The 19,039-nt window shown below is 46.4% G+C and overlaps 1 protein-coding gene across 15 annotated transcripts in view; it reads right to left on the bottom strand.

Moving 5' to 3' along the window:
* Window positions 1–915: 915 nt before the first annotated feature.
* Window positions 916–19,039, bottom strand: part of PHACTR1 (phosphatase and actin regulator 1) — a 586,592-nt gene continuing 568,468 nt past the window's right edge. For 14 of the 15 annotated variants that reach the window (XM_032247691.1, XM_032247688.1, XM_032247689.1 and 11 more), the window contains 5 exons: window positions 18,930–18,985; window positions 13,901–13,962; window positions 7,934–8,074; window positions 5,029–5,105; window positions 916–4,210 (listed from right to left, as the gene is read on the bottom strand). In XM_032247691.1, coding sequence (XP_032103582.1) covers window positions 4,195–4,210; window positions 5,029–5,105; window positions 7,934–8,074; window positions 13,901–13,962; window positions 18,930–18,985 — 352 coding nt within the window. In that variant the 3' untranslated portion in view covers window positions 916–4,194. Of the gene's footprint in view, window positions 4,211–5,028; window positions 5,106–7,933; window positions 8,075–13,900; window positions 13,963–18,921; window positions 18,986–19,039 lie in introns of those variants that run through there. The other variant, XM_032247700.1, reaches the window with a different exon arrangement.

Raw genomic sequence — 19,039 nt, forward strand, 5'->3', positions numbered from 1 at the left:
ACCTCACCCACCTGAAATGCAGCCCCTCTGCTTCTGCTGAAAGCTTTCAAAGCGACAAGTTAGTAACTGGAACGTTATGCAATGAAGTTCTTTGCTTTATAGATTAGATACTCAGGCTTCTCAAGAACGGAGATGGAAGTCAGGCACTGGGGCTCATACTTGTAATCTCAGCACTTTGGGAGGCCGAGGTGTGTGGATCACCTGAGGTCAGGAGTTTGAGACCAGCCTGGACAGCATAGTGAAATCCCGTTTGTACTAAAAATACAAAAAAAAAAAAAAAAAAAAAAAAACGCCAGGTGCGATGGTGTACACTTGTAGTCCCAATACTTGGGAGGCTGAGGCAGGAGAATCTCTTGAACCCAGGAGGCGGTGGAGGTTGTAATGAGCGGAGATCATACCAAATGCACCCCAGCCTGGGTGACAGAGTGAGACTCTGTCTCAAACAAAACAAAACAAACAAAAAACGGTGATAGAATAGAGATAAGCACTCAACAAAGTTGCCTGGGGCTTTTGCTTAGGGGCAGTGACAGTCCAAAGGCCCCGCAAGGCATTGCTGCTATAAGGCTATCTGATCCCTGATACTCAGAGATGACCCTGAGTGATTTCACAACAAGTTAATGTTCATTATTCCCAGATCGTTCAAAGGACAGTTGACATTTTAGATATTCTTATAAAAAGGCTGAGAAAGAAAGTACACAAACGTCTTCTAGAAAGTTAATGTATGTGCTACAATACTTCCTTCCCCCAATAATACCAGAGACACGCGGTTGCCCTGTGTGTCCACTCACTCTTTCTATAGATTTTGCAGACGAGCTGACCTGTCCCATTCCCCCAACCTTCCTTTCCCAGTCCAAGCATTGGTGGTGGTTTCTGCTGCTGGTTGATAAAACACACAGAGAGTCAAGGGTTTTTGTGTTTTTTTTTTTTTTTTTTTTTTAGACTTTTTTTGGTTTGTTTTTAAAGAAACTGCATACATCATCAGAGACAAACAATAATTTAAATACCATGCAGTTTCTGTATGTACAAAACCTAGGCCACAGAGATCCAGTTTAATTTGTATTCTCTATTTACATTGTTTTCCTCATACAGTCGTCATCTGTTAAATTAGAACCTGGGAGATCAGGGTATTGACGGTCACCACACTCACTCCTATACAAAGACAAACTATGTACAGACACCCAGGAAGCAACTGGAAAATGCAACTGGTCTGGGGATTAACAGACAAATAGGGAGAAAAAGTCATTTAAGGTGACCTTTGCCCACCAGCTGTGCACAGGGAGAGCCTGAAATTCCATTCATCGAAGCAACACATCACGATTTTCATTCGGCAAATAAATACATGTTCAGAAGCGGGAGAAAAATAAACTCAGAGCTTTTCATCACATTTACCGTCATGTTGTTTGGTTTCTCTAATCTGACATAAAGGCTAAAGTTTTAGAAGTTCTACAGGGCTTTAAGGGCCTTTGGAGATGAATATATCAGCCATTTAAAAAAGCTAGTAGGCTGATGGCGGTCTCTTCAGTCATTGATTGGGGGCAGGGTCACGCAATGTCTAATCCACATGGAAAAAAAATGCTCAACTGGGAATTTATACACACAAAATTAACTTAGACTTGCCAACTGCAGCTCTTTCAAAAAAGAGATGCATTTGAAGTCGTCTAGTATACCTTTTAATTTTTTCCCTTAATGTCAAATTGTCCTCCTGGAGAGTAACACAAATTGCTGCAGTTGTCATGACATCGTAGAAAATAAAAAAATTTGAATAGGTCTCTAGAAAGACCTTAAGGTTTTCCGTAAGGAAAGAGCAGAGGGCCCATCCTGCAGGCCACAGAGGTTGCTGAGCCTGTGTAAGAGCCACTTACAATGGGCTTGAAATGGCAGGGGAGGTGCACCCCTCAGTCTGAGCAAGTGATGTCTGGAAAACAGGCCCTGCAGGAAGAGCAGTAGAAATTGAGTTCAATTTCTTCCATGCACAAAGTGGACTGCAACATGAGGGCACTTTGGGCGGAAACCCTGGGCTGCTTGCTGGCTGGCCGCAGGGAGAGCCACTTGGGCCTTATATCCCCAGGGAATCTAAAGGGCCAAGAACCAAGGCCAGCAGAGAAGCCATGGGCTGGGCCTATCATGGGAGGAGTGCAGTCAATGGAATGAGTTTCCTTAGGACTCGCTCCTGGCCAGGGAGGACCGTCATGCCAGGGAGTCCAGCTGCAGTTAGAGGAAGTTCAGACTCAAAGCGTGGCCGGCAGGCACCTCTACCTAGAACACGTGCCTACCTGCCCGCCGTGGAGAAATTCAACGAAAGAGCCCTACATCTTTCGTCATACCATTTGCACATTCAAACGTCAGTAAGTCTTTCGGGAAGACTGTTTACAGTCACAATAAAATCCCGATCACATTTTCCCTGAACAATACCTCTCCCCACAGCAGGAACTATTCAGATTCAACAGTAAAAAAAAAAGAAAAAAGAAAAATAAGAGATCTAGTGATGGCATCCTCCTTGGGTCAGGCAGAGGCGTGCTGGCTCCAGGCGGCAAGGCAAAGCTGCAGCTGGAGGCACTGCCCAAAGAGCTGTCTGGAACTCTTCCAGCAGCTGTCCGGCTCCTGGGTTAGTGCCTACATGGGAGCCGTTCATGCCTGCAAAAATGCAATGGCCTCATTGACGGGTGTGCATCCTAAGAGTAACCTGCTCCCACAGGGTTTGTGGTGGGAAGACTGGTTAACTTTTTGGAAAGGCCAAGCTGGCATCTTTCTAAATCCTGGACATGTGTGGTGGAGAGCAAGCCACCACTTAGAAAGACTGGGGTAACTATGGAGTCACCCCAGAAGGCAAGAGAGCTCTGTGACTCAGGGCCTGCTCTGTTAGGAAGAAAAATGAAAGCTGCAGTGGGCCTCGTTAGGATGCTTGTTAGGGTCTAGGAGGGTCCTGGCCTCACTGCACACCCAACCCTGGATGTCCCAGTCAGAGACACACCTGCAGTCATGCTCGCTAGCATCATGAGGAGAAGGAGGAGCTCTCTGGACCAATTGGAGCAGAAAAGGGCACTGTGGGCAGGTGTGGCTGGTGTCGGCCTGATTCTGGCACATGCCCAACTCTGGGGCTCCTTCACAGAAACTCTTCAGCCCTCTCCCCACCAAAAAAAGGCCATGGAGTGGTTCTGGAGTACCAGTCCCTTGGTGGCTGGAAAGCCAGTCCTACAGGAATGGTTTCTGGCCTGCATGCACTGGTCCTATACACAGAAGCTATGAACTCCCAAGTCACATACTCACCAGCTCTGAGGCACACAAAGAAAATAAATGTCAGCCAAGCAGTTTCTGATCCCACAGGGTTCAACAGGGTCCTCCCACTCAGACTTATAAACAGCACAGGAGTACCTTAGCAATGGCTGTGTGTGTGCGTGGACCACTCATGAAATTGGACTCTGAACACAGATGGGTTGATTATTTGAATTGAGCAGATGACAACTTTCCCCATCTAAACCAGAGCTTCCTGAAAGGCAGCTCAGCTCAGGCAGAGGGGGCAGGATAGATGCTCAGTGCCAGCCTTCGTTGCCAGGAGGCAGCCAGGCTCCCCCAGAAATGGGCCCTTCCCTTTTGTTCACTGTGTGGGTGGTGGCTGGAGGGAAAACACAGGGGCAACTGAGAAGTGCTCCCTCCCTCTTGGTGTCAGCTCCAAAGGGCCCCCAAGCCAGATGTCATGTCTGGAGCCAGTACATTTGGCCAATTGTAGAAGTCCAACCAGATCATTAGCTTTGCACAGTACTCCCCGCCCCCCGCCATAAAACAAACCCACACTTTCAGCTTTCTTTGGACTCAGGTGACAGACACTTGTGAGGAAGAGGTTTGCTGGAGACTTCATGAAGGCAGTGCCTGTTGGGCCTGGTTGGAGAGGACAAGAACTGTTCCACCTGCCGGAAAGTCTTCAGTCAGGGCCCTGCCAATGCCCTTGGCACTGCCGGGGTTTGGGATGCATTTTGGTGTCAGAAGTGGGACCAGCAGCTCGGACCCCCGAGCCATCACTTTCATGTTTTCACACATAAAATCCTGATTGTGTTTCCTTGATTTTTCTTCTTCTTTTTTAAAAAAGGCAGTTCAGAAGATTTACATCGTAATGGGGAAGTGAATAAATACCAGCACTTACGGTTCTTATAAATTTATGTTTTGAAGACAGCATAGCACTCAAGAGGAATTTGACTGTTAAGGTCGGTGAAACCTAAGGAAACAAATAATTAAATCAAGACCAAGGGGCTGCCAAAGGTGTGGGATTCAACAGTCCAATCTCCATCCTCAGGGAGTTTCTTGACTGAGAGGGAGGTACAAGCTTCCCACCATCATCCCACAGGAGTGCCACTGAACATGCACCTGGTTTTGAAATAGCAGCCCTGGCAGCCTCCAGCCCCTCTCATCAGCCTGGATCCAGCAGCAAGGTGCAGAACCCAATCCGTGTCTTTGAGTCTCTAGACTAAATACTCGCTACACCTTATTTTTCTAAATGTTCCCCTCAAAAGAAAGAATTAAGTCAATGGCTCTGTTGCTAACTAGCCATGTGACTTTCTATAAACCTCTTAATTACTCTGTGCCTCAGCTTCCCCAAATATCATCATCATTCTGGACTGTCAGGGAGAATGTCAGGGAATAACAGAAGCGGTCCACTTTGGAAGTCCCACGTGGACTTCATGTTTTGTTCAGGTTTCTGCTGCCTGTTTGCAAATTGGCAACAATCTTTTCTCCTTGACCTAAGTTTTCGTGAAAACCCACCTTGAGGTCGTTGGTAGTCTGGTGCTTATCAGACCTTTAGTTTAAATGAGTGAAACTCAGACTTTGGAGAAAGCTGCTTTTAGTTTGGGCCATCTGTGTTCCTCTTCCTCGTTTCAGTAACCTCAAGTGGAACTGCATGCCAGCCTTCCTATTATCTTCCCTGTCACGGCACCCACCAACCCACTTGTGACCCACAAGTGGGAGAGCTTCATTTGAAGATAGATATTACAATTTGACGGGAAAAAAAGGAAAAAGAAAACCCTCAGTACTAACCTTGTTAAGTGTCTACTCAACTCATGAACTTCCATCTCAGTGCTTTTGAATTCATTGAGCTCCTTTCGGATGGCAGCCTGGAATCAAGAGAGGCCCATCAGTGTGCGTGGGAGAGAGACAGAAAGGAACTCCCCTTTCATTTCGTTCCTAACAGCATAATTTTCTTCTTGCACAAAGACAAACAAGTTTAAGATGAATTCCTTAATGGGAGGAAGAAAAATCACCTGAGATGTCCTTTAGAACAAAGATTCCCCTCCTTCCCTAAATCTAAATTGGAAATGATGACAGACTATTGCTCAAGGTATTTTTCTTCCTCTTTTCACAGAGCTGTGGCATTGAGGGATCAACGGTGGTGTACACCTACCCCACACTCCTGGGGGCCCAAGAACACAGTAAAAGTAAAACTTCTTATCTTCTCTAAATAAACAAAGGTCAGCAAAGGCACAGTGATGCCTCGAGGTGGAGACTTCCAGAAGGTGTAGATCAAATTCTCCAACCAAATTAGGGGTACAGGTGATGGCCAGTTCCCTACTAACCCTTTGCTTTTGTTCTTTTACAACTTCTCTGACTCTTCACTGATGTATTTCACCATGGGAGATATTTTTTCAATAACCTTGCATGTTCGGAGATGATCCTGAATCACCCCATCCTTACAATACTGTCCAGGGTGGCAGGGCCTGGAATCAGTCAGCAAAGAGAGGTCACGAGGGAGCAGGGGAGGAGGAGGGGCTGATAGAGAAGGCAGCTAAGGCTGCAGACAACCTCACTCCTTCCTCGGGGGTAGAAATTGCAAACACGTGCCCTCTTGCATAGCTCTGTCTATGGCTGATCCTTGCTTTGATGGGAATATCAAGGCCTCAGGAGTTTGAGGATAGAAAAGTCTTCATGTAGGATCAGAATGGCCTTCCCCAGGAAAAGAAGGCTCGCTTAGGTTTAAGTGCCTGGGTAGCTGCTTTGGGTGCTGGGGCGACAGGGGCAGGGGGAGCACCCCATGCTTTCTGTCTTCTGTCCCCAACAGCCATTGAGAAACTGGATATGTTTTCCACCCAAGAGCTACTCAGAATTCTACGAGGCTGCAAGTAGAGATGGCTGTGGTTTCCTTGCACACTTGCTAATACCCTTATCCTTGCAAGCATACCGTAGTGAGAGTGTGGTCTGGAGAGGACAAGAGTGAAAGCCCTTTCCTCTGTTCATATTTAGAAGACACACTCCCGGGGAGCTGGGTTTGTCTGTCTGGGACATGGCAGTGCCAGTTCTTGGGTTGCTCCCACAAATTCCCTTGCAGGGAAGCTGTGAATGCTGTGTTTACAGAGGAGGGCATGGTCTTCCACACATCATGTCTATGGGTTGACCCACCTGAGATCGTCTCTGGGAGAAGGCTATCTGCTTCTGGCCATTTCATTCCCACCCAGTCCCATCAGAGTGCAGCAATGTGCCTGCGTACATGTTTCTTACAATTCCTGGACCAAGGGTTGGTGATAATGCAGCCAGCCTGGGCTGTAGATGACTTGCTGCTGTATGGTACAAGAAAACTCCTGGTCCCTGAAATGGACAGAGTGAAGGCCAGACTGTTGAGCAGAAGGCCCTGACACACTCCACAGTTTCTATTGTCACCTACACATTGGGTAGAATCATTATTCCAGACTACGTTTTTTTTTTTTTATAGACAGAGTCTCGTTCTTGTCGCCCAGGCTGGAGTGCAATGGTGTGATCTCGGATCACTGCAACCTCGACCTCCCAGGTTCAAACAATTCTGCTGCCTCAACCTCCCAAGTAACTGGGATTACAGGCCTGCACCACCACGCCTGGCTAATTTTGTATTTTTAGTAGAGATGGGGTTTCACTATGTTGGTCAGGCTGATCTCTAAGTCCTGACGTCAAGTGATCCACCCACCTTGGCCTCCCAAAATGCTATTATAGGTGTGAGCCACTGCGCCTGGCCGAGGCTACATTTTTAAAAAGGCACTTAACCCTCCAGTTCCTCATGGCGACTAGAGTAGAATCAAGAGGATTACCCAACAGAGCTTTATTCTGATACCTCATGTAGCAGACAGAGAAAATGATTTCTCATTGGCATCACTGCTTTTCTTAAATAACAAACTCAACCTCAGATTATTCTTGTTTTCTAAATTGGCAGTTAAGGGCAGTGAGATATATTTTGTGACATCTTTTTTTTTTTTTTTTTTGAGATTGACTCTCACACTGTCACCCAGGCTGGAGTGCAGTAGCATGATCTTGGCTCACTACAATCTCCGTCTCCTGGGTTTAAGCGATTCTCCTGCCTCAGCCTCCCGAGTAGCTCAGATTACAGGTGTCTTCCACCATGCTTCGCTATTTTTTTTTTTTTTTTAGTAGAGATGGGGTTTCACCATGTTGGTCAGGCTATTCTCAAACTCCTGACCTCATGATCAGCCTGCCTCGGCCTCCCAAACTGCTGGGATTACAGGCGTGTGCCACTGTGCCTGGCCTGTCATGTCTTTTTGATTTGTGCAGTATTGCTCTCCTGAGGTTATGCGGCCACTTTGTCTTTTGGTTTGGTGCATCCCCTGTTGGGTGCTGGCAGCACTGTCCCCTATACGGAAGGTCTGTGATGAGCCCGAAGCCTCGTGCCTTCACCTGTCTATGCCTATCCAGTGCTATTCTCTTTCTCGGGCACAGCCTCCTAGGCTGCTGCTGCTCCTCCTGTAAAGCGGGCACAGTATTATGTGGCTTGTGTCTTCTCCAATTCAGTGGCCTCTCCACAGATTGTGGCCACTGGGGAAAGGTACTGGGGTCCCAGCACTCTGTATGGGACGGCAGCTGAGGCCTGGCTGCAGGTCTCCCTGTAGGGTCCCCAGTGGTGAGCCCAGTGAGACACCCAGCAGATGGCCCTGCCTCCCACTCTCCAGCACTCCCCTTGGCTTACTTTGTCGGCAGCGGTGAGGCGGGTCCACGGCTTATCTGCCCTGCGGTCATAGTCCTGAGCGTCAGCCACCTCCACATAGTCACTGAAGCGGATGAGGATCTTCCTTTCCCGAAGCTCTTCCACTGTGGGCCTTTGACTGAGCTGCAGAGAGGGAGAGAGATAGACCCAGTTAGCCAGAGGGGTCGACCATGGCACTTGGTCTTGTCTGTGAACTTGCACGTGTGGAAAATAAGGCAAGGCAATGGATGGGACACACAGTGAGTGAGGGGTGGGGGCGGGTGGTGGGTGGGGGGGACCCAAGTCTCCTGACTTGGAACTGGGACCTTTCTAGATCCTAAGAGAGAGCTTTGTTATCCCTTACATACCCTCTAGGCCAAGCTCTAATTTTTTAAAAAACTAAAAAAAAAAAATCCTTTTATTATGTAAATTTTCAATAGAAGGAAGGAGGCTAATATAATGAATTTGGTGTATTATCACCAACTTCAACAATTGCCAACTCTTGACTACATCCACATGTGGATTTCTTTGAAACAAGTCGCAGGCATTATATCATTTTATCTGTGTATATTTCAGTACAGAATATCTAAAGATTAGGACTTTAAAGCATATTCACAATACTGTTTATACACCTATAAGAATCGATAATAAACAGTCTCTGCCTTCATAACATTGCTGAGTCCTGGTCTTTACCATAAGCTTGTCTTTCTGTTTGGCTGTGGGCACCTGTTGTGGATTTTTTATCTGTCCTACTCCCACCAGGTGACAGGGACATTCTACAACGATTCTTATTTTGGATTTGTGAGTCCACATCTGTGTGTCACATTGAGTGCTTTCTGCAAGATGGGTTTGCACTTGTGTTTTAGATACAAAAATGTACGTGCAAATGGTATGCAAATTCTGGGGTATGCAGGGATGGGAATCTGCCGGCTGAAGAGGTCAGCTCAAACGTTACTGACAGCCCTCTGCAAGAAGTTCAAGGGGAAGGTCACTCAACAAAGGTGGAGCTGAGTAAGTACAGAAACAGGCACATTTATGGACCAGCCCTTCGGATGGTCCATGATGAAGGGCTGCAGGAATGAGGGATGAAACAAGTAAAAGCAAGATGGATAATGTATTTAATGTATTTTGCCGTATCCATGAACACCCTTCCAATACTTCAGTAACATAAGGCTGACATTTCTATTATCTCTTCCTGTCACCAGGTTTACTTCTCCTGGAGCAACACAGTTGCTCTCTTTAGGATGCTGCCAATTGATGTTCCACCAATGTTATTTAAAAGCCATTTTCCCTCCGAGCCCTAGACTATGTGTAATTCTATTACTAGAAGATACGATCTGATAGAATCTTGCAACTCAGGCCCACAGAACAAACACAATGGAATCCAAACCACCCTGGCAGTTCCGACTCTGCATCAGGCAGCTGCCAGACACCCTTGTCTGATGTGAGAATGTTCCAACTTGCTCCCATGCTGGCAGACCACAATTAGAAGATGGCTGGCAGATACCAGAGTGGCAGGTACTATCACACCTGGACAGGGCCAAGGCAGGCCTGCAGCTCCCTCTCAGCCAAGGGCAGGAAGCTCTGGGGATCAGGGTTTCAGCAGGCTCTGGCTACCCCTTTCCTGAACTGCATGTAGCCCTCCCTTGGCTTTCTTGGGCAGGACAACATTCTGACACCAGTGCGGGCCTGTTGCGGGAACCGACAGGCTTCCCAGGCTGCTAGGGCTGTGGTCACCGTAAACAAAAATAGCGGTCATCCCGACTCCAAAATGTGTTCTCCGCAATGTGAGTGCAGGGAGATTTTGTGCTATAATTAAAATACATAAAAACATGCAACGTTTGCCATATTTACTCTGGATAAGCAGACTCCTATTCTGCATCCCGTCTGTGCTGCTCAGGACTTGTTGAGTTTACCCCAAGAGGCTGGACAAAGTATTATTTTCTTTTTTTCATTTTTCTTTTTTTTAGATGGAGTCTCACTCTGTTGCCCAGGCTGGAGTTCAGTTGTGCAATGATCTTGGCTTACTGCAACTTCCATCTCTTGGGTTCAAGTAATTCTCCTGCCTCAGCCTCCTGAGTAGCTGGGATTACACGTGTGCGCCACCTTACCCAGCTAAATTTTGTATTTTTAGTAGAGGTGGAGTTTCGCCATATTGCCCAGGCTGGTCTTGAACTCCTGATCTCAAGTGATCCACCATTCCTGGCCTCCCAAAGTGCTGGGATTACAGGCATAAGCCACTGTGCCCAGCCCAAGGTGTTATTTTCTAAGTGCCCCATGGTGTAAGAAAAGTTGTTAAGCCCTCACTTTCAAATTTCTCTTCCTGGAAATTGTGACCTGGGTTTTACTAATATCCTATCTATGACAGAGTCTAGATGAACTGCAAAGTAAGCATAAACACTGCAGGTCAGTGATTGTTTATTGTGCCTGAACATTGTGGGGCCTTAGATACCGCCTTTCCAATTGAAGACCGCACTGTGACCAAGTGCTCAGAGGGAATGAGTGAGGATCAGCTGGCTGCTGCCCCTGACAGTTGTAGTTGGTGCACAGACCCCAGCACTAACTAACGGCCACCAGGATGCTGCTCTGTGTGCGTGGGCTCATGCCGCTGACCACAAAGGGCTTAGAAGATGCACCTTTGGCCTGGTGCTGGCTGTAGTCCTTGGGGCATCTGGCACCTGAGGCCCTTCCTTGAATGCTGCAAAAATAGTCTGCAGCCAAAGTCAGGTTTTCTGGGAATAATGGGCTGATAGAAGGAGTAGGGGGCAGTGAGTGGTAGCATTTGTATTGTGTATTGCAGCAATAATATGTGCAACCAATTAAAAAAAAAGGGGGGGGGAAGAGTAACTTCATTAAGGCCCAAATTCTATTTTCTTTACTCTGTCACCCACGCTGGAGTGCAGTGACATGATCACAGCTCACTGCAATCTCCACCTCCGGGGTTCAAGTGATTCTCCTGTCTCAGCCTCCCGAGTAGCTGGAACTACAGGTGTGCACCACCACGCCTAGCTAATTTTTGTGTTTTTTAGTAGAGACGGGTTTTCACCATGTTGGAGAGGCTGGTCTCGAACTCCTGACCCTTATGATTTGCCTGCCTCGGCCTCCCAAAGTGGTGGGATTACAGGAGAGAGCCACTGTGCCTGGCCCAGATTCTACTTTGAATATAACTTAAACCCAAATGTATTTTTTTCCTTTTCTCCTCCCTCCCAGGCATGTATCCATCCATTCATCCACATAGCTAGCTAGCATCTTTTTTTTTTTTTGAAGGGGAAGGCAGGCAGGCATGTTGTTTTTTGTTCATTTTTCTTTTGTTTTTGAGACAGAGTCTCACTCTGTTGTCTAGGCTGGAGTGCAGTGGTGCAAACTTGGCTCACTGCAACCTCCGCCTCCCAGGATCAAGTGATTCTCCTGCCTCAGCTTCCCGAGTAGCTGGGATTACAGGCATCCGCCACCACACCTAGCTAGTTTTTTATAGAGGCGGCATTTAAGTTTGTTGGCCAGGTTGGTCTCGAGCTCCTGACCTCGTGATCCACTTGCCTTGGCCTCCCAAAGTCCTGGGATTATAGGCATGAGCCACTGTGCCTGGCCACAGGCATGTTTTTTAAAAGGCAAAGCATGTAATTTTTATATTAGTCCCAATTTGGCTGAAGAAAATGACTGGTCTGTTGCTATCAGCCTCAGTTACCACGTTTTATTTTTAATTTTTCTTACTAGTGCATTACAGTGAAATAGAACTTTATTGAAGAAATCCTTGGGCTGAGGGCAAGTCACTGAAAAGGGGCCACCATCACTGGCATCTGGTCTCAGTGTAATAAGGGCCCAAGAGGAAAAGAACCTGCACAGGGCCAGGAAGTGATGATGTAGGTTCCCTACCTGCTGGCAGGCATCACATCTCTGCTCGAAAAAGCAGATGCGCAAGCTGCCCCTCTGTCCTTCCAGCCTCTGTCTTAGAAGCAGTTATCGCCTCCTCTCAAGCTCATTATTTCTAATTCCCCCAGCCAGTCCCAGGGGGAGGGCAAATGATAAAATTCCAAGACCATTTCCCACGGAGAAGAAAGGAGAGGTGAGCAAGAGAAAGAGGCAATTATATGATTGTGGAGACCTGCAAAAATTACGAACTATTTGTGGTCCCCATCCCTAGTGTTAGCCACCCTAGGGAGATGGGTATGGAAAGGAAGACTCTTTCTTTGCCTATTGCCACATCATGCAATTAGTCAGGTTCTCCATAAAATCATATCAACTTTGTTAAGAGACAGGAATTAAATAAATGTCTAAGTATTTCTCTGTGACCATCTTTTAGTAAGCAACCTTAAAATTTGGGGAATTTTGGGGGTCCAGCAACCAATCCTGAAAAATTTGATGAAAATCTGATTTAAACAATTTTTTCCCCCAAGTGTCTAGGTCTTTCTGTATCAGAAATGAAGGTTTATCACAGTGTCTTTTTCAAATCCCTGTCATTTCAAGGACACCATGAAAAAAAGCTAATGCATCTCCCCTGCTCTTCTCACTACTTAATCTCAGTAAAAACTGCATCCTGAGTCCAAAGAGTGGGTTGGCTTAAGGATGTAAAGGGTCCAGCCTTAACAGGTGGGACATCAACTGGTTGGGAGGTCACTTAGCTTTCACTCTAGTCTCCACCAGGCTGACGCCAGCCAGTCCTCTGGCCATTCAGGCGCTTGTTTATTCTGCTCTTGCTAATTGGGTTGGCATTTGGCTTGTCACCAGGTATTTGGGATGCTCTCAGGGAGAGAAAGTGTTGAGAAATATAAACCATCACCTTAATAATTGGTATATTTCAGGATCTCTGAATTTCTTCCTTTGTGTGATATTTCTGGGGAGAAAAATCCACTAATAAACCCTGTTAAAATTAATGTTAATGGGCCTCTTAACTATCGCTAAGATATGAGTATCTTTCTCTCAAGATGGTCACTGTAGGAGGCTGATTAAAAACACTGTGACTTCGTCAGACAGAAGACAGTATTATATCTTGCGTGTCATCAATTAATTAAACTTTTCAACATCATCCAGGAATAGCCTTAACGATGAGTTTATTATGAAAGAGGACACTAGCGTGGAATGAATGCCTGAGGGGCTCCAGCGCACTGCCAAACCATCTATTTTTGGGGTTAAGAATATATTAAAATTCCAGTTTTATGACTTTTATCTATGCCCTTCTCAAATGTCTTCTTTAAATTTGTCAGTACTTTCACAATTTAGCCTAATAAAGTTGCATAGTTCTGAATTCCTAGGGAAAGAATAGTATTAGGGTTGGAAAAAAAAAGTTCATACTTTCCCAGGGTCTTAGCAAATAGTTATGTAATATTTGAACTAGTAATTTTTTTAGGGGGGAGGGGAGACGGAGTCTTGCTCTGTCACCCAGGCTGGAGTGCAGTGGTGCAATCTCAGCTAACTGGACTCAAGTGTTTCTCTCACCTCAGACTCACATGTACCTGGGACTAGAGGTGCACATCACCATGCCCAGATGGTTTTTGTACATTTATTTTAGCAGAGACAGCATTTTACCATGTTGCCCAGGCTGGTCTCGAACTCCTGGCTTCAAGCTATCCACCCACCTTGGCTTCCCAAAGTGCTGGGTTTATAGGCATGGACCATTGCACCTGGCCTTTGAACTACTGATTCTGATTATGAATTTCCCATTGCTTAATGGCATTATAGTGAATTTTTTAAAACAAAATATTTAGTGTAATCAAAAATATAATGCAGTAGCCATCAAGCTGTTTGGGAGTAGGTGGGTGTCACAAAATCAAACAACATTGAATGTCACCAACCAAAAGGACTGAGGGTCATGAAGCTGAGTGGAGAGGTCTTGGAGGTAAGAGAGTGGTGCCCTCTGACCCAGGAGGAGAGGAACCAGGCAGCAACGAGGCCACGGAGGCCAGCAGAGGGCAGAGGTGTGGTGGGCAGACCACCCTCTCCTGTGACAGCTCTTGGCGTGGAGAACCAACTCACCTTTCGGGTTAGCCTTCTCTTGATCTCTCTCTTCTCCTCCTGTTCCTCTTGTTCATTCCGAGCTGAAAGAAATATTTAAGATGTTTTTTATTTCAGTTAACAGTGCTGTGTGTACAGGGGCATCCTTTGGACCTTGACAGGCTCTAGGCTAAGCATCTCAGTTTGAAAAAGGGAAGAGGGCGCTCCTGTCCCCTCCACAAGCTGCCCTTCTCTATATGGGGACTGTTTTCCAAACTACCTGCGTTGTTTCAAATTGCTCCTGAGCAGGTTGACTTTGTCATTTTGCTTTCTTTACATCACATGGGGTTTCAGGTTTCCAGGCAGAGATGCTGGGTTGAGAAATGTGGCTACAAGGGAGGAAGGTAGGTTTTTATTTTTTTTTAGACAAGGTCTCGTTCTCTCTCCCAAGCTAAAGTGCAGTGGCGCAATCTTAGCTCACTGTAGGCTCAAACTCCTGGGCTCAAGTGATTCCTCTACCTCAGCCTCCCAAGTAGCTAGGACTACACATGCACACCACCACGCCTGGCTAATTTTTAAAATTTTTTGTTGAGATGAGGGGGGATCTCATTATGTTGTTCAGGCTGGTCTTGAACTCCTGGCATCAAGCGATCCTCCTGTCGTGGCCTCTTAAAGTGCTGGGATTACAGGTGCGAGCCACTGCACAGCCCAAGGAGGTGGGTGGGAATGTTGACACAGGGACACATGGGCATTTGGGGAGATGTGAGGCTCCTTTCTTTGGATAAGACTAGGGCTCACTCATTCTCTATTGAGCTCCCAGACACTGAAGGGGGCTCACTGTGATGTGGTCCTTGTGTCTGGTGCCCTGTGGAGGTAGAGAGAGCAGAAGACCAGCCTCAGCCTGCTGCAGGAACAAGACAAGGCAGGAGGATTTTCAAAATGCTCACCTTTCACAAGCCCTGATCCCATCGATTCTTTGAGTCTTCTGAGAAGTCCACAGAGCACAGATGAGACCAGATTGTGGGTTACAATTGCCTGCATTTAGACTTTTTAGGAGTGGCTCAGAAGAGTAGACTGCAGAGCCTATAAACTCTTGGCTTAATATATGGGTGATTTACTCATCAGATTTTTAAAGAGCTGTAGATAAGAGAGTGTGGGGAAGGGGGTGGATCGTTGAAGGGCCGAGAATCTGGGCTTATTTCTCCTTTTAAGCTAACTGGATGACCTAGGGTAGACCTTTCCCTTCCGGACCTTGGAAAAATTCCTTGATATCTATGGAAGCACAGATATCAGCATAGCATTGTTGGACTTGAAAAAACTATGGAAGTCAGCTGGTATCGAAGGCCTGTGATTCTCAGCCATTCAATTTCAAACGGCGTTAGTAAAAGGAAACGTCGATTTTGGCATAGGGTGCGTCATGACTGCCTGGGACACTTGTTTGCTTATTATGAAAATCACAGTTGTTAAATTATATTTCGATAGCTTCATTAGTTTGTTGTATTGGTGCACACATGAAATTCAGGTATGGTTGCTGACTGTCTCAGTGTGGGACAAGTCTTTAAAGAAGGCAACCGCTGTGCCTAGAAAGGGGTGGGGACCGTCTGATGACTGAGTCACCTTCATGCTACAGGTGACTGACTATACCTCCCACTAGCACAAGTGGTGTGAGTTCAGAGCAGAGCTCAGACCCCCGAGGGCCACCCCTATGGACATGATTTGGCCTCTGACTACCTGTGGGCAGCAGGCTCTGTAGAAAAGCAGCACAAGAAACAGCCATATCTTGCTGTGGGCTGAGGTCACCAGAGGTCCCTGCTCCAGCCTACCATACAGTGCCTGAAACGGTCACCAAGAGCGAAGCTTTCCTTTGGATTTAGAGATCCTATCTCCCTCCCGGAGTTGTTTTTCTTTTTAATGCAAATTTCTCTTGAATAAAAGCCCATTAAACTAGTCAGCCATTAATAGCTCAATATTAATCTGGCAGAGATAAAGTGGGGAGCAGACAGCAAAACCCGGAAGCAGGGAGCCCCCACACAGTGACATTTGTTACAAATGCAAATTTCAGTGGGATAAAACCTATGAAACTAGTCAGCCATTAATATCTTAGTATGAATTAATCTAGCAGAGATAAATGGGGAGGCAGACAGCAAGAACCAGAAGGAGGGAGCCTCCCATTCGGAGATGTCTCAGGTGGGAGGACAAATGGAAGGAAAGGTGGTCTGGATGCTGGGTCGCCGGGAGCAGCTACAGGGCACATGGTGAAAATTTCAGAGGCACAGAATACTAGGGCCATTAAGGGGCCTAGCGACCACCTAGTCTACCACTCCTGGTTTGTAATTGAGGATCTGAAGGCTAAGGGGTGTTAAGAGTCTGGTCACACCCTACCTGGCTCAGTGGTTACACCAATAGGCTTTTTCCTGTGGTCATGTTTTGCATGGGGCTGGCTCTCTTCCTCACTACTGGCCTCAGACTTCTGACCCTACAGGCCCCTTCGGAGCCATGAAGGTGGGCATTCTGTGATGCAGCTGACAGAGCATGGAACCTTCATCTCCTATGTGTGCTTCTTAGATTACTCTGAGGGGTGGGGCCAGAAGCTACCACCTACAGAATCGATACCTTTAGCTCAAGGCCATTGACAAACCCAGGTTCATGAACTCTCAGACAGAAGGTACCAAGAGAACCCCATTAGGCAACTGGGAAGACAGGCCAGGAAAGGCCCACAATGTCATCATTACAGCTGCCACCATCAGAGGGTTCATTATGTGCTCAGAGGTGCACAGGCCCTCACTGGCTGCTGGACAGAACAAGGGCTGTTCCCAGGGCCAGGCAGGGTAGGGCTGGAAACCAACCCAAGGCTCTCCCAGCTCCAGGGCTGAGCCATGACGTCTCTGTGCCCTGTTCCCCACCACCCAACACAGAGCAGTTCCTCAATGACTGAAAGCTCAGAAAATCAGTTTTAGAACAAGCTGTTGGTAGATATATACCACTAGACATTTCTTGTTTAACAATTGCAACAGATAAAAAGAAAAAAATAGGAGAACACAGTTCCAGAATACAGGGAAAAATAAGAACTTATGGGAAAACACGATCAACAAGTCGATCTGCAAAGTTTCAAAACTATGAAATGATCAACCTGTTTGAATTGGTCAAGTAGTTCTTTAATTTGCAACTATGTGGCCAGGACAAGAGGGATTAGGGAAGAGAATAAAAGAGAACCATGGGAACAATCTTCTACAACTCCTTTTTAGTCCCCTGAATCTAAGTTCCCTGCTTAGATGGCGGTAAAAACCCAAGCTTAACAGACTTGTGGTGTCCCAGGGATCTGGGCAAGCCACAGGCGGGAACTGATGCCTTTGAGAGAATCCAGAACTGAGCTGGGGGATTTTAGATCTCTTTCCAGAAACCGAACTCCTGGTGTGATAAGCACTATTTTCTGAAACCTAAATAATCCCCAAGAGGCTTTTAGCTTCTTTGAGTTTAGGCCTCAGGTCAGAGGCCACAAATACAGCAGGGGGCTGTGGGTAAGTTGTACAGGCTCACCTGGCTGTTTATCTTTCTCTCCAAAAATGGAAAGTTTATAATGGCTCAAGTACCAGATTGGGGCATTAAAAAAGACATCATACAGGCCAGTTGCTTCTCTGACTTTGGAAATCCTTTGTAAACGCTCTAAATTCATTATAGAGAATATTAAGCTTGGAAACTTTTAAGGGGTACCCCTTGGGCAGAAAAAAGTAAACACCCATTCCTAGAGACCTAGGAAGTGCGTAGGGCACACCTAGGACTGACAAAGGCCAATCCCGAAAACAACTTCCACTGAGAGTTGAGGAAGTGGCACTTGGCTTGGGGCCGGGAGGCAGGATGTTGATAAAGGCAAACTTGACATAAATGGACATGTGGGGGTGTTGGGGGTGGGGGTGGGTGCTGCAGGCAACAAGGCCCCCCATCAGAACAGAACCCAGCACCTACCCTTAGCAGACCACGAAATGCCAACCAGGTCACAAGGCTACAGTGAGCATGGCAGGACGGTAAAGCGAAGACTATGTTAGTGTGGTTACAGTGGAAATACCCTGGAAACTCACACTGCGGTTGCATGTGACTGACTGGGCGGGGGCGTGGGGAGGGGTGTCTGCGTCTGTACAACATAGCATTTCTAGAAAACTCTGCATAGTATATATCTTTCTTTTCTGGAGAGAAATTAGAAGCATGTTGTGGGGTAGGGGGAACAGGGTCACTAATTAAGCCAGAAATATCTGTTGACTATCTTGAGTGTTGGTGAGAATGGTGGCACTAACTGAATAGAATGGTTTGATTTTTAAATTATTTCATATCCACCACTAAACTGATGCATACTGGTGTCCATCAAATGCTTGATCTCTTTTAGTATTTCTCTTTTTTTAGCACCAACTGGATCCTCTGTACATATTCAAATATCTCTGTGTCCTAAACCAAACAAAGGGCTCATTTATTTTTTTCTGTCTGCAGCTTTGGTGAAAGGCACTTTTCCTCGAATGAGTACATCAGACAGGCATGCCTGGGACCAGCTGTGGGAATCCTGAGAGACAGACATGAAGCACTTCACTTGGAAATGCTTTCTGAGTCTTGAAATTCAATGTTCAATGGAACGAGGGATTTTTGTCAAAAGCAGCCAGCTGCAATGCAAAGTCATGCTTTCTAGGCTCAGTTCAAACGGCCATTTCCCTTATTTTAGCCGCCTGTATTACAGTCTCCGTTTTAAAGCCAATTCTGGTTTAAAGGTGACCCTACCCTCAAAAATCATTAAATAATAAGTGATCTCACTCTAATTTTTCAGCTTCTCTCTGACTCTACAAACTCCCTAAAGGGAAGGTTCTGCCGGCAGTCTGTGAGCTTCTAAAGAACAAAGTGGAATAAAATTTGCCTTCTCTTTGGGGAGGTCATCTTTGGTGTTCTAACACGCACGGATGAAGCCCCAACCATTAGAAAGGTTTTCAGTCGTTTCCGCACAGGCGCAAGTTAGAAACCTTGTGGCCTACCATTAAATAATAACAAAAGCCGCCACAAAACATCAACGATTGCCATGGGCTTAGTCACTTACGTTTCAAAATGTTCCTCTGTTCCAGTTCCTCTGCAGTTGGCCTCTGGCTCAGCCGCCTACGGAAAAAATCCAGGAAAAGTTTTTGGACCATATCATAGCCTCCTTGGGTC

The sequence above is a fragment of the Sapajus apella genome, unplaced genomic scaffold (assembly GCF_009761245.1).
Source record: "Sapajus apella isolate SASKATOON/1434 unplaced genomic scaffold, GSC_monkey_1.0 scaffold63, whole genome shotgun sequence".
NCBI classification, from domain to species: Eukaryota; Metazoa; Chordata; class Mammalia; order Primates; family Cebidae; genus Sapajus; species Sapajus apella.